Source organism: Hemicordylus capensis, chromosome 5 (genome assembly GCF_027244095.1).
Source record: "Hemicordylus capensis ecotype Gifberg chromosome 5, rHemCap1.1.pri, whole genome shotgun sequence".
Taxonomy (NCBI): domain Eukaryota; kingdom Metazoa; phylum Chordata; class Lepidosauria; order Squamata; family Cordylidae; genus Hemicordylus; species Hemicordylus capensis.
The window spans coordinates 103,320,626-103,335,428 of NC_069661.1; the positions used below are offsets into that span (position 1 = coordinate 103,320,626).

At 45.9% G+C, this 14,803-nt stretch overlaps 1 protein-coding gene across 16 annotated transcripts in view; it reads right to left on the minus strand.

Moving 5' to 3' along the window:
• The window catches only part of N4BP2 (NEDD4 binding protein 2), an 85,009-nt gene that overhangs the window by 14,700 nt on the left and 55,506 nt on the right, over window positions 1-14,803 (minus strand). For 14 of the 16 annotated variants that reach the window (XR_008307796.1, XM_053252028.1, XM_053252025.1 and 11 more), the window contains 4 exons: window positions 13,090-13,295; window positions 4,048-4,166; window positions 3,503-3,641; window positions 3,080-3,268 (listed from right to left, as the gene is read on the minus strand). Coding sequence is in view for 15 of the 16 variants with exons in the window: in XM_053252028.1 (XP_053108003.1) it covers window positions 3,080-3,268; window positions 3,503-3,641; window positions 4,048-4,166; window positions 13,090-13,295 (653 nt within the window). In the remaining variant the exon portion in view is untranslated. Of the gene's footprint in view, window positions 1-3,079; window positions 3,269-3,502; window positions 3,642-4,047; window positions 4,167-10,040; window positions 11,564-13,089; window positions 13,296-14,803 lie in introns of those variants that run through there. The other 2 variants (XM_053252029.1, XM_053252033.1) reach the window with 2 other exon arrangements.

Below are 14,803 nucleotides of genomic sequence, written 5' to 3' on the forward strand. Positions count from 1 at the left end.
TGATGTTGAGACTAACAACACAGTTGAGGCAGGCAGATCCGGAGGAGTGGTGACTTGAGTACCCATGGGAACCATTGACAGTTGACATCGAGCTTTCCAAAGCTTGTAGTCTTGGTAATTTGATGGAAGTCCAGGGGAACGTAGTTGCGTTTGTGCTGCATCTCCACAACCCTTCTCACAAATCAAGCCTTTTCTGGTAAAATTATCTCTGGCAGCCCTCCAGATGTGTGGACTAGAAGGCTGCAGAGTTGAAAGCCGGCTAGCCACAGAATGGAAGGGCTGAAAGGCTGAAGACATTGAAGCGCCTGGTGTCTTTGGTACAGAAAAGGTCATGCCATCCTCCTTGGCACTGAGACCATGGCTCAAAAAGCTATAGAAGGTCAAGCTTGAAGGTGTACTTTTGCTAGAATCTAGCAAGTTCAATAGTCATTGGGCATTGCCCGGCCCCAAACTAGTTTCCATATTGTTGTCCTCAACGTTGATACTAAAAGAAACTGGTGAAGGACGCAAAGCCTGTGGAGCCGGATGGGCTGCCAGAGAAGGTGACTGTATCAGTGTTGTAGCAGGCGAGAGAGAATACTCTCAATGTCGAGTAGATGATGCCGTAGTCGGTACTGCTCTCGATGTCGAGGTGGATGTTGAGGCTTGATGTTGAGCTGTGGGTGATGGATGATCCAGGACCACTATTTCTGGGGTTGCTGGGCATGTTCGAGGCATCATAGGCACTGAATGGAGCATCGGGGAAGGAGTAGCTTGGGATCTGGTAGAAGCCTCCTCAGTGACAGCCTGTGTACTCTTCTCCTGATGTTTCTTGTGTGGCTGCACCTCCTTGGCATCAGAGCTCCAATGCCAGGACATATGCCTTTTACGATGAGAAGAATCCGAAGGTGGCTTTGGCACTTTAAATGTGCTGGTAGAAGCTGCCGCAGAAGCTTGCATTGAGGATTTAAACTGTGTGGCAGCAGTCCCCAACTTCAGCTTTGGTATCGTGCCTGATCTCAACTTCGACACTGTACCTGATGTTGAGGATGTGGGTGCGTCAATTGGAGATCTAGGCATTGGGGTAACAGGGCGGAGTAATTCATCGCAAAGGACAGCTCTTAGCTGTAGTGCTCTATTTTTTCTTGTCTGATGAGAGAAAGTTAAACAAATCTTACAGGTTGAGGTGTTCTGTTCTTCCACAAAAGTAAACACAAATCATGGTTGTCCATTGAAAGGAGTTTAGCACTGGAGCGAACACAGCGTTTAAAAGTCTTTTTTTCCCCTATAATGGGATAGAGAAATAAGGGGGAAATACTTAAGTGTGTGGATTAAAGTCCGAGTCCAATCCAAGGTCCTAACTGAATAAACCATCCGCCCATTTTGACTAAATTGAAAGTATTTATTATATTAATTCTCCTGGGTGTGCCTTGGAATGTGCGTCTCAGCGCCCAGCTGATTGGCTGGGTGGCGGAGGCGCCTGATTGGTTGGGGTGCACCCAGGAGAATTGGCTGGCCGGGCGGCTGCGGAGGCAAGGCGGCGGCGGGCTCGGCGGTGGCGGGCCAGGCTGCAGCGGTGGTTGCAGTGGGCCCAGCCGCGGAGGCGAGCCCAGATGTGGAGGTGGCACTTGGTCCGGCAGCCTGGGCTTGGCACTCGGCCCGGCCGAAGACTGGGGCAGGTGTGTGGGGGGAGAGATAGCCGGCCCCAAAGAGCTGGGGGGTTGGGACTGGCCCTGGGAGGCAAGTGGCGGGCCACGGAGCCGGCATTCAGCCCGGCGACGGGCCTGTGGGCCCGGCTGAGAAGGTGAAGCGGTGGTGGGCCCGGCTGTGGCAGTGAGGCGGTGCTCGGCCTGCCCGTGGAGGCCAGGCGGCGGTGGCGGGCCCAGCCGCGAAGGAACCCGTGGGAGGCCGGGGCGGGAGCGAACCGGGCGACGGGACTTCCCTGTTCGCCACCCGTGAGGAGGAATGGCGGCGGCGGCCTTTTTGGCCGCCCTAAGGAGGGCGTGACTTGTGGCAGTGGAGGTGCAGGAAGGAGAGGTCGAGAGAGCGGGGCGGGGGGGAGGGAAGGCAGGAGAGAGCGGGGCGGGGGGGAGGGAAGGCAGGAGAGAGCGGGGCGGGGGGGAGGGAAGGCAGGAGAGAGCGGGGCGGGGGGGAGGGAAGGCAGGAGAGAGCGGGGCGGGGGGGAGGGAAGGCAGGAGAGAGCGGGGCGGGGGGGAGGGAAGGCAGGAGAGAGCGGGGCAGGGGGGGAGGGAGGGCAAGAGAGAACTGAGTGGGAAGGGGGGAACAACCGGCCCCAAAGAGCGCACAGATGCTCTGTGCGGGTCGGCTAGTTTAGAATAAGTATAGTCTGCTCCAGTCTGAGTCGTAACATGTGAAAAACTAATCTTTTTTGTACTTTTTACACAGAAAACTGTTCCAGTCTGAGGAGCTCACTGTCTGAGAGTCTGACACAATGGAGGTCAGAAAGGAACTGAGGAGAAAACACTAGCCTGCCCAAACGGAGGGAATGCACCACGTGCAAGGAGTGGGACGAAGCACTTCAAGGAGCTAGTCAATTCTGCCCAAATGGTCCCGCGCAGGCGCAGAACCCACTCTTATGAGTGCAACGGACCACAATCCAGATAACCAAATTCAGCCTTGCAGTGCTACAATAAAAATTACAAAGAGCATAGTTTAAAAACACACTCCAACCTGTATAAAAGCGCAAAATACAGGCTGTGGTCCAAACAAGCCATGCAAACACTTCCATGTGTCCATGCTGAGGGGAGAATTCAACAGTAGTTTGTGATATGGCAAGAGGGCCAGCCAGTCAAAAAGAAAATACTAGGCATGTCCAAACATTTTGGTGCACATGATACAGCTCCTTGGATTCCAGGTATTGCAACTAGTAAGGTTGTTATGATGTTTGTTTTAATTCAAATCTCTTTATTTCGGTCAGCAACCAGCATGAGATTAAAACAAATGTAGAAGATAAATTTAACACGTGTTTGTCAGCCGATATGAGAGAACACCATGTAGCTACCATAAGTAATCCAAACATTTTCTGAATATACAGGAGATAAAATAAATACTGTGCAATTACTGCTAAAATATAACTTACCTGTTGTACATAAAATGCTGCTACAGGCTTCATTCCCATACGATAGGCCTCCCCAGCTTTTATCAGACACTCTTGCCTATGCTTGTGGTGAAGAAAAGCCTCTGCCCTGAAGTCATCATATCCTGGGTATTCAAAGTCTTGGAACATCTTCTCACTGAAAATGTCTTCAGGCTCCTTGGACCTTTTGGTCTATAATGCATAAGAGTTCTACTTAGGATACTGTCCAAAATCTGTTAAAATGTGGAAGACTCCATGGTTTAAAGCAATCCCGCAAACCAACATTCAATACATGATAGCCAAGAGGAAGTCGCATACATACATACATACAAACAAAACACTCCCCCACATCTTTACCTAGGAAAGTGTTTTACAAATACCAGTATCAGAGAGGACCTCATGAACTTGTGATTAATGTGCCATTACCTTTTTTTCTCCTCGCGTTTTTGAAGCACTGTAAGAAGAGAGAGTTGCACCCTGAGTGGTTTCTTTGGCTATAACTGTTTTTACTGGGTCCGCTTCCAGAACGCTGTTCAGAAACTGGACAGTTTGTTCCAAAGAATAACTATGGCAAATGAAACAAAGAAGTACACTGGATAATTTGAAACCTTTAACATCACATCCTGTTATTAAAAAGAAAAGCACGAGAGAGAAACTGCCATTCTAATATTAATCTTTAATTTCTCTTCAGGACTGACACACATTATAAACACCTCCCTTTCAAAATTGTCCTGAGAGAAAAACAAGTGGACATAGAAGCCCAATTTCCAATAGATTTCATTCTAAACCCATGAAGCAACTTCGATATTGAAAGCAGTAGAAAGAAGGCTCCACTGGTTCTTTTTAGAATCACTTGTTTTGACTTTTGGGAGAAAGATACAGTACTAAGCCTACCTGACAAAATCTGGTAATTATTCCACTAATATGCATTGCCTTATAATATTAACAAATTTATAAAAGGAAGAGCTCACTTGTAGTCCTTGAAGATGTCCATTAAGAAGTTTGGGTGAATGGTTGGGAATATCTTCAGCAGTTGCTTCTCTTTCAGTTTGGCAGCACAGTCTTTTCTAGCCACGAAAGGAAAACGTTTCTAATCCAGAAAGCAAAGTTTACATTATAATTATGACAAAGATTTTTTAAAACAGGAAAAACTAACCCAATAATGCAACCAATTCTCAAATGGAAAACTAATTTTAGTGACAATTTCTCATATTTTTGGAATTGTTTTCAGATTAACTGGGGTTAGCAATATGATTCACAACGACAGATTCTCTAGCTTCAGCAACCTCCATTTAAGAACATGGGTTAGGAACATAGAAAGCTGCCTTACATTGAGTCAGACCATTTCGTTAATCAAGCTTAGTATTGTCTACATTGAATGGCAGCAATTCTTCAAGGTTGCAAGCAAGAGCCTTTCGCAGCCCTACTTGGAGATGCTAGGGATTGAACGTTGGAACTTGCCTGCAAAGCAGATGCTCTACCAATGAGTTACACCCATTCTTGGTTGCAAAACTGTTTTCAAGAGAGCATTAGTTTTTTGGTGAATGGTAATGCAGTCAAACCCTATGCATGTTTACTCAGAAGTAAATCTCACTGTGGTTAAGGGAGCTTACTCCCAGGTAAGTGTGTAGAGGAGTTTCTCCTTAGTGACCTACAATTCCAGCTGTACTGACAAGTTTTTTTTCTTCATGTAATGCAAATACACTACCACAAGTATGTTAGGTGCCAAATCAAGTCAAAGGGGAAAATCTTCACAAGTGAGAGAATACCATTAATGTTAACTTTCTATTTAACAGCAATGCTAATATGTATGGGTTACCACTTAGCCACATTCTTGGCCAATGGGAATGGACAGAAGAAAAAATGCCATGCCAATAACATTTTACCGTGGCTCAGAATTTCATTAAATACAAGATTTAATTTTAGGGCAACTTTGAATTAATGCAACATATTTAAACCTAACTCTGTCCTCACAATGTGACACACTAAAAGGATGGGGGGTGGGAACAGGAAAATTATAGAAGATAGAACTCGTCTGAAAAAAAATTAATGGATTGAACCCAAAGTTCTGCTCGTGACCCAAGGTTTTTCTGCCCACTCATCACATCAGCCCCTGAAAATCTAGTCTTGACAGGGGACTCTCCAGAATAGTACTAGATGGGGCACAGGAAGGCTGTATGAGGAAGGGAGGAAATCAGCAGAAATCAGGGAAGTCACCTTGCATAAGTGGGGATGCCATTCTGCTCAAACAAGACACTTTTGGATTAACCCATTTTCTAGTGGAGAGGTGCACTACTAAAACTGCCAGGTGTCACTTTTACACTTTTAGAAATTCAAGAGGACCGTACTAGGGATGTGCTGCAACGTGATTCAGGCGTCTGAATCGCAGGCACAGCCCCTTTTTTAGGCCCTTTAAAAACGAGAAGGGCCTTTAAAAGGCCCTTTAAAAACAAGAGCTTGCACAGCCCCTTCAAAGTGGAAGAGAGCAAGTCCATACCTGCTCTCCCTCCAATGGCTGCCACTGCTGTAATCCCTGTGCTCCCCCCCACCTATGCCCTTGCACCAGCAGGGCATCTCCCAGCTGCCCCTGCGTGATTCTGGCACACACATGGCCTCCATGCACGCCTAGACCATACTTCCACATTAACCACAGAAAATCATGTTCAACTCATTTTAAGTTACTGTTGAGAGGAGGCTACATTAAAAGATGCTGCATCTCTTTATTCAACCACCTGATTTTGAAAATGCAAGTTAACATTTGCTACACATTCACTCTAAATATAATACCGTATAAAGAAAATCCAGCACCAGCAGGAAGCTGCAGCAAATTGCTTGCAATCCTACAAAGTATGGTTGCTATCCTACAAATATTTACTATGGAGAGAATTCCAATTCGGTAGTACTTATTTCCGAGTATGAATGCATAAGATTTGATTGCAAGTCATCTTGCAAAAGATGGAGGTAGAGGAGAAAATTGCAGCAATTTTAGATTCACATAATTAGTTAGAGATACCATTGTTTTTCAAAGAAGAAAGTATGTCTACTTCTGGTGTTATTTTGCTTGTTGCAGTTTGCAGAATACTCCCCACACTTACATCATTTTATTAATCAGAGAACATGAATGTTCACAAACATACGTATTTCCAAACAGTGAAATGAATTTTAATGCACACTGAAGGAGAGACTATTTTACGCAGAGGCAGTTAAAAGGCATCACGAGGAGCTAATCAGTACTACCCGAAGCAGTCCTGCGCAGGCGCAGAACCCACTTTTATGACTGTTGAGGCCTCACTATCCAGATCACTGTTCAGAAAAACACTTTCCAAGTTCAATCTGTAACACTGCAACAAAACCTCAGTATTTTGTGCATTCTATTGAGTTTATTGGTTCTTCTGTAGGAAAACAAATCTGCATGAGCAAAATGTGTTAATTCACATTTTGTGAATTTATATTTAGAGAAGTTTGCAGGAGAGAGAAGAGGAGAGACAACACTTGCTCCTAGGTAGACCCCAGGGTGTGAGACTGGGTGCCTGCCTGTTTGCTTCTCCTGCAGCCCCCATGTCTGTTATCTGCCCCCCAGGACCGGCTGCTGTGCTGAGGTGAGGCCTTGCAGGATTGGGGCTGGGGAGGAGGGTGACTTGGCAGTTTCCTGGATTCCATCTGCCTTGAGCTGCCTGCTCAGGGCTATATAGGCTTCTGCCAGTGGCAGCAGGCTCGCCACTGGCGGGGTCGCCACTGAAGGGAGTCGCCCCTTTGGGGGACAGCGAGGGCCAGGTCTCTTGGCCTACGTATTTGTATATGGAGGGACATTTAATAGTGGAGCTTCTGTTTTAATTTGTCCTGGGCGAGACAATCTTAGAATGTGTCTGGGCTTAACTGGAGATGGGGAGACAGGGGGCGTGTCCACTGACTGTGGGGCAGCCATTCCGGTCGTGGTGGGGAACAGAAGAAGTAACGTTGGCAGGTCAGCGGGTCGTTACAGGGGAAGGGGACTTGGAAATCTAATAGCTGTTTCCTCTTCCGGCTGTCCTGCCAGCTCTTTGACCTTGGGGAGCAGTGCCGATCATCCTTGGAACCTCACCTTGCTCCTCTGTAATGCCAGGTCAGTCCAGAACAAATCAGAAACCATCCATGATTTGATTCTGGATGAAGGTGCCGACCTGGTATGTATTACAGAGACCTGGCTGGGGGCCCAGTGTGGTCCCAGCTTCTTCCTCCAGGCTACTCTGTTGGGGAGCAGGTGAGGGACTGTGGGCAGGGAGGTGGGAGTGGCTGTGGTCTATAAGAATAACCTTTCCCTTACTAGGATCCCTGTTAGAGTGTTGGATCATATCGAATGTGTGTACTTAAGTCTGGGGACCAGGGATAGACTGGGACTTCTGTTGGTGTACCGATCGCCCCGCTGCTCAACGAAGTCCCTAACCGAGCTGACGGACTTGGTCTCGGACTTGGTTTTGGAGTCCCCCAGGCTTGTAGTGCTGGGGGACTTCAATGTTCACTTTGGGACCAATTTGTCTGGGGCGGCTCAGGAGTTCATAGCGGCCATGACGACTATGGGCCTATCCCAAGTGGTCTCGGGGCCGACGCACATTTCTGGTCACACGCTTGATTTGGTCTTTCACTCTGATCAGGGTGGTGTTCCATGGGTGGGGAATCCTGTGATTTCCCCATTGTCATGGACAGACCACCATCTGGTTAAGGTCAGACTCACAATCACTTCCCACCTTTACAGGGGCGAGGGTCCTATGATCTGCCTGAGAAGGTTATTGGATCCAATAGGATTTCAAGAAGCCTTGGAGGGATTTAGTGTTGGCTCTGCTGGTGATCCTGCTGATGCCCTGGTGGAGAATTGGAACAGCAAACTCACTGGGCAGTAGACATGATTGTTCCTAAGTGTCCTCTCCGACCTGCTTCAAAATTGGCCCCTTGGTATACGGAAGAACTACGGGGGCTGAAGCGGCGAGGTAGACGACTGGAGCGCAAGTGGAGAAAGACTCGGCTTGAATCCGACAGATTGCAACATAGAGCTCATTTGAAGACCTATGCTCAGGCCATATGTGTAGCAAAGAAGCGATTCTTTTCTGCCCGTATTGCATCCGCAAGTTCACGTCCAGCAGAGTTGTTCAGGGTTGTGAGAGGGCCCCTCCTCCCTTGAATCAGAATCTGGAACCATTGATTACCCATTGTGATGTGTTTAATGAATTCTTTGTGGAGAAAATCTCTCATATTCGGGCCGACTTAGACTCCGTCTCCACAATTACCTCAGTGTCTGATGTGGAGGTGTCCAGAGACTCCTCTTGTGTGATTAGGTTGGATCAGTTCCAGTCTGTGACTCCTGAGGATGTGGACAAGCTGATTGGAATGGTGCAGCCTACCATCTGTTCTCTTGACCCTTGTCCGACATGGCTTATATTATCTGGCAGGGGGGTTGTTATAGAAGGCCTGGTAGAGATTATAAATGCGTCTCTGAGGGAAGTTAGGATGCCTCCTTGTCTTAAGGAGGAAATTATTAGACCGCTTCTGAAGAAGCCTACCCTGGATCCCTCAGACTTGAACAACTACAGGCGTGTCTCCAACCTTCCATGGCTGGGCAAGGTAATTGAGAGGGTGGTGGCCTCCAAGCTCCAGACAGTCTTGGATGAAACTGATTATCTTGACCCATTTCAAACTGGCTTTCGGGCAGGCTATGGGGTGGAAACTGCCTTGGTCGGCCTGATGGATGATCTCCAATTGGCAATTGACAGAGGAAGTGTGACTCTGTTGGTCCCTCTGGACCTCTCGGCAGCTTTTGATACTATCGACCACAGTATCCTTCTGGAGCGTCTGAGGGGGTTGGGAGTTGGAGATACTGCTTTGCAGTGGTTCCACTCCTACCTCACAGGCAGATTCCAGATGGTGTCCCTTGGAGACTGCTGTTCTTCAAAATCTGAACTTTTGTATGGTGTTCCCCAGGGCTCCATATTGTCTCCAATGTTGTTTAATATCTACATGAAACCGCTGGGAGAGATCATCAGGAGATTTGGTGCAGGGTGCTATCAGTATGCTGATGACACCCAAATCTATTTCTCCATGTCAGCATCATCGGGAGAGGGCATAACCTCCCTAAATGCCTGCCTGGAGTCGATGATGGGCTGGATGAGGGATAACAAACTGAGACTGAATCTGGCTAAGACGGAGGTACTCATTGTGTGGGGTCGGAACTCGACAGATGATTTTGAACAGGTACGCAGTCTAGGGGTGCTTCTGGATCCGAGCCTCTCCCTGGCGTCCCAGGTTGAGGCAGTGGCAAGAAGTGCCTTCTATCAGCTTCAGCTGATACGCCAGCTGCGTCCGTTTCTTGAGGTGAATGACCTCAAAACAGTGGTACATCTGCTGGTAACCTCCAGACTGGATTACTGTAATGCGCTCTATGTGGGGCTGCCCTTGTACGTAGTCTGGAAACTGCAGCTGGTCCAGAATGCGGCAGCCAGGCTGGTCTCTGGGTCATCTCGGAGAGACCATATAACTCCTATATTGAAGGAGCTACACTGGCTGCGGATATGTTTCCAGGCCAAATACAAGGTGCTGGTTATAACCTATAAAGCCCTAAACAGTTTGGGCCCTGGGTATTTAAGGGAATGCCTTCTTCGGCATGAACCATACTGCGATCTGCTGGAGAGGTCCGTCTGCAGCTGCTACCAGCTCGTCTGGTGGCCACTCAGGGTTGGGCCTTCTCCGCTGCTGCCCCGAGGCTTTGGAATGTGCTCCCTAATGAAATAAGAGCCTCCCCCAGCTTTTAAACACACATCTCTTCACCCAGGCTTTTAATTAATGTTGTGTTAATGGTTTTAATGTTGTTTTAAAATATTATTTTAAAATTTTAAAATTGTTGTAATGTCTGTGTCCTCTGCCCCATTTTTGTCTTAACGAATGTTTTACTTTGTTTTTATTCTGTTGTAAACCGCCCAGAGATGTAAGTTTTGGGTGGTATAAAAATGTTTTAATAATAAATAAATAATAAATAAAATAATAAATAATTCCCCATTTCAAGTTGTGACTTAAAAACAGCACCAGCTTACTTTCAAATATCTTGACGGAATTGAACAGGTCAGTTACAATTGTCTTTTACCTTACAATGTGATTTTACGTAGCTCAAGTGATCAGTATATTCGTCAAAAATGCTAGATCACACTTCTGGTACTACCCTTCCTTCCTTATGAAGGCAATCTGTGGTTTCTGCCCTAAGAGCAACAAAGCATTTTAATACTTTACCTCTCCTTAGGTAGGACACCTTCATATGGTAAAGCAGATCACCACAGTTTGCCTCCAACTCATGAAGAAAAGATGGAAAAGCTCAGAGACACAAATCATGGGGGCTGATTTTATTTACAAGCAGACACTACAGACATGACATATTCTAATTTCATAATCTGGTAACTTTGTGGTGAAAAGCACATGGCACTGCTTTATTTTGTGCTCTGGAAACAAATCCCTTTAAAGAACAAGGCAGCTCTTTTCTTTGTTTCTGCCACTAACGTTGCTTCATCAGTATATATGCCTGCAAGTTTTCCCCATGGTAGCCTCAGATTCTGAATGACACCACATATTAGTGCACACACCTGCTCTCTAGCTGTATGCTCAGAGAGCGCGCACATTGTTGTAAGTTCCTCCACCCCTTAAATGTCCCCCCAACAAAGATCAACAGCTAGATTGAGCCAGAAATATCACAGTTTTCATAAAAAACTAATGAAAAACAGAGCAATTCTTCACAAACTGCTCACAAATTTTCCACCATTTTAGATATTCTGTACTAAACTGACATTTTAGAAAGGCTGATATTTTTCTGAATACAGCTCCTCACTTGCAAGCAATACACACTGCTAGCCCTTGTAACAGCTTCTGAGTTTGATTTTGCTTGAGAGAGAATACTCTGAAAAATCAGTTTTAACATAGCAGTTCGTCAGAATCAGTTCTGAAAAGGAAATGTTCTCCCTAATGATATATAATACTCCTTTGGCAATGCAACACTTTCATGATATACAAGCCATACAAACTATTACTGCTGTTCTCTCGAACTGATCCTGACCCACTTAGGGGTTGCAATAGGCTCTATCAGAATACTGGACTAGACTACAGGGTGTCATAAGCCACTCTTCTCAGACCCCACAGATTACTGGAGCTCATGACTTCTAGGCAAATTCTCCACTTGGCCTCGTGCTAAGTCCACTTTTGGGGAAAAAAAGTTTCAAAGGTAGCACCCAAAGGCTTCTGCAGATGATGTCACCACTCCTCCTGTAATAGTAGCCCTGGAGCAGAGCTCTTGGGAAGGCCCATCCCTAAATACTGGTGGTGTGCTCCCCACTTTGCAGACCACACAAAATGTGTTGGCAGGCGGCATGTCTTCAGCTTCTGTCCTAGTGTCTACTTGCCCAGAGACATCAAAATACATTTAAAAACAACCACGCACAGATTTTCCAGCAACATCATGCTAAAAATCATTGGAAGTAGCTGTGAGAGATAAGGATAAGCAGAGACACAAAGTAAGCATGGAAAATGCTCAACATTATTTTAAAATACCACTACATTCATCTAGGGCCCAGACGACATATGAAGTTTAAAATATTAGATATGATGGGTTTAATTTTTCTTTAACAGCAATCTAATCTCACTGATGACTGGGACTGTGAAGAGGTCTCTGTACTCCTCCACTGGAGTCCTAATCTGTGGTGGGGGTGGGGTGGGGTCGATTCAGCTGCAATAAAGAGGCCCTAGGTCTCTTCTGTATATAAAACGAATACTCAAATGCTCTTTTAATCTGCTTGCATGCAGAGAAGATGTACAACCTCAATTTGAATTTTTTTTTTAAAAATCTAATGTGTTTCTCAACTTTACACCCAAATCAACATTTAAAATAAAATGAAGAAATATCAAAATATAGACCTTCACATTAAAAAAGTATTCATAGAAATATCCAGCACTCTTAGTATATCTAGCCATCAAAGCATAAGTAATATTCATAAAATCTATTAATATCCATATCAAATAGTTTGAATGAGCTAAACCAGATTTTAGAAATGTTAGAAGCAAAAACAAGCTTCTAACTTTAGTTACATCAAATATTCCAGCCCATTCCTAGTCTACATTCTAGCTTTACAAGTGGGCCAATGTCATGGCCCTGTAACTTGAGCTATAGCCAGGAGAGATGGTGCTCCACGGCTGCCCTTTTAAGCATCCATCCACACTATGTAACAAACATGTGGCACCTGAGGAAGGTAGTCAGGACCAAGAGACACATAAGGGCTGAGTTGGATCTAGGACTCTGTCAAGCCAACTTGCTCCTTCTGAGCTCCTGGACACCTGTCTTGGCTTCCCTCGTAGGGGCTCCTGTAAGGGACCAAGACAGGATAACCAGAACCACGCAGCTGTAGCCCATTTTCTGTTTACAAGTTCTAAATACTGGTATATAGAATATCAGGTATATAGCACCAGTATATAGAATTTGATCCTATTTCTGGCCCTTTACAATGTGTGCCAGAAGCAGGCCTAATTGCTTTGTCACCCTCTCTCTGATCTGAAAAACCCCAAGAGCAGCTAAACTGCATTTTCTTCAGTGTTTGCAACATGGCGGCTGTCATATCACCATATGACCATATAAACAGTTCCCTGTTCCCAGCATCCCACAGGCACTGTCATCACGTAAATGGCATCTGCACATGCATGGACACCATCCTGAGTGCACTCAAGTCGGCGTCTGTGCACGTCCAGACTCTATTTCCATGACAACTCCTGTGGGATGCTGGGAACAGGGAACTTCCTGTTCCCGAACAGGAAGCCTCCACACGGCATCGTTTGAAGAATGGACAGTGTTGCACTGGGGCGGCGGAGGAGCAGGTAAGACCTGCCTCCCTCTGTTTAAAGCACCCACTTGCTGCAACCCCGGATGTGCACAAAACACTTCCTGCATAACCCTACTTTGCACTCAGAATTGGTCAGACATTTTGCAAAGACACCTCAGAAAAAGGCAATATTCATACCAGATCTTGCTTTTCTTGTAAGGCAATTTCTTCAGACATTATTTCTCGAAGTGATACTTTCCGAGTTGGTATGTTCCAGTGATCCATGAAAGGGAAAACTTCGGAAGCTGCGGAGTTTTCAGGTAGCTTTGCAGTCTTTTGTACTTGACAGTTTGTATGTTGAGAAAGAACACTGTCCAGATCATCTAGACATAACAGTGCATGATTTTCAGGAACAAAAAAAATAATATATATTTTTTAAGGTTACAGTTCAGTGAAATAGTGCCTCACAGGGCATTCAACTACATTTTATTTTCCTATTTTTCTAAATATGCAACATTAAGGAACCACCCAATATAAGCAATGTGCTGGCCCTTCAAACACGTACCAAAAAAATGTTTTGATTAAAGAAGCATGTACATTAATGGCACTGTAACATTCTTATTCAGAATTATCTGCCTGTGAAAGAGTACAGTATCTAATATCCACACATGGTGCCAGCCCTCCTGAAAAAGATGGCTACTCCCACATACTTTTCCTCCTCCTTTCAGGGGACCGAACTCCCAGAACAGTGGCTTGAAGGACAGTGTGTGGTTCTATGAAGTTTCCTATACATAGATAGTCCACACTGGTGCACCTCTGTCGCACAGCGTCATGGATTGTTTGCTCCCTCTTTGTCGGTTTTCATGAATTTTACATACATGCTTCCTCTTTTTTTATGGCTGCACAGTATTGTTTGGCTCTTTTTAGAAAACCAAAAATGCTGAAAATGAACACAGATAACTATATACCCTTCTTCAAACCAACATGTCTCCTGTAGAATGTTAAAAACAACCATAACTAACCAGGGTGGTGGTGGTAAGGGAAATTAATTTTTTTCTACTTCTAGGAATATTTATATACTAGCTGACCCCGCACAGAGCATCTGTGCGCTCTTCGGGGCCGGCATTTACCTCTCCTCCCCAGTCTCCGGCCATCTCTGCGGCTGGGCCCAGGCTGCCGGGCCAAGTGCCTCCTCCATGGAAAGGCCCGCCACTGGGCTGAGTGCTGCCTCTGTAGCCGGGGCCGCCACCGCCGCCGCCCTCTGCGGCCAGCCCGCCACAGGGCCCGCCACCATCACTTTTCTCTGCAGCCGGGCCCGCCTGTTGCTTGCCTCCCTGGCCATGCCCGCCGCCATCTCTGGTCTCCCGGATGTGCTGGTGCCCAGCCAATCAGCTGGGCGCTAGGACGCACATTCCATGGCACACCCAGGAAAATAAATATAATAGATGCTTTTCAACTGAAATTCTCAAAGTAGTTTACATAGTCAAGGTTGTGGGTTGTCAGAAGAACAAACGTTTGACAAGCTTATTGAATAAACCTGACCATGTTGCCATTACTCAGCTTAATTCACCTTGCAGGTTAGGATAAAATGGGATAACTGCATGTATGACACCCTGATGTGCTTGGAGCCGCAAACATATGTAATTTATTTACATTATATTTTTTAAAAAACCCACGTTTGTGCCACTCTTCCATGAATTCAGAATGTCACATATTGGGTTATCCCATTTTATCCTAACACACACTATACACAGAGACAACACACTATATACTGTATCGTCTCAGGGAGCTTCCCACAGCCAGGTCAGACAACTCTGTTGAAGCTCTAGACAAGATCCTTGGTAATGTGCGGGCATCAGCCTATTCTGTATGGGACTGCACTCCCTCTGAAGGAGCAGGTTCATGGCTTGGG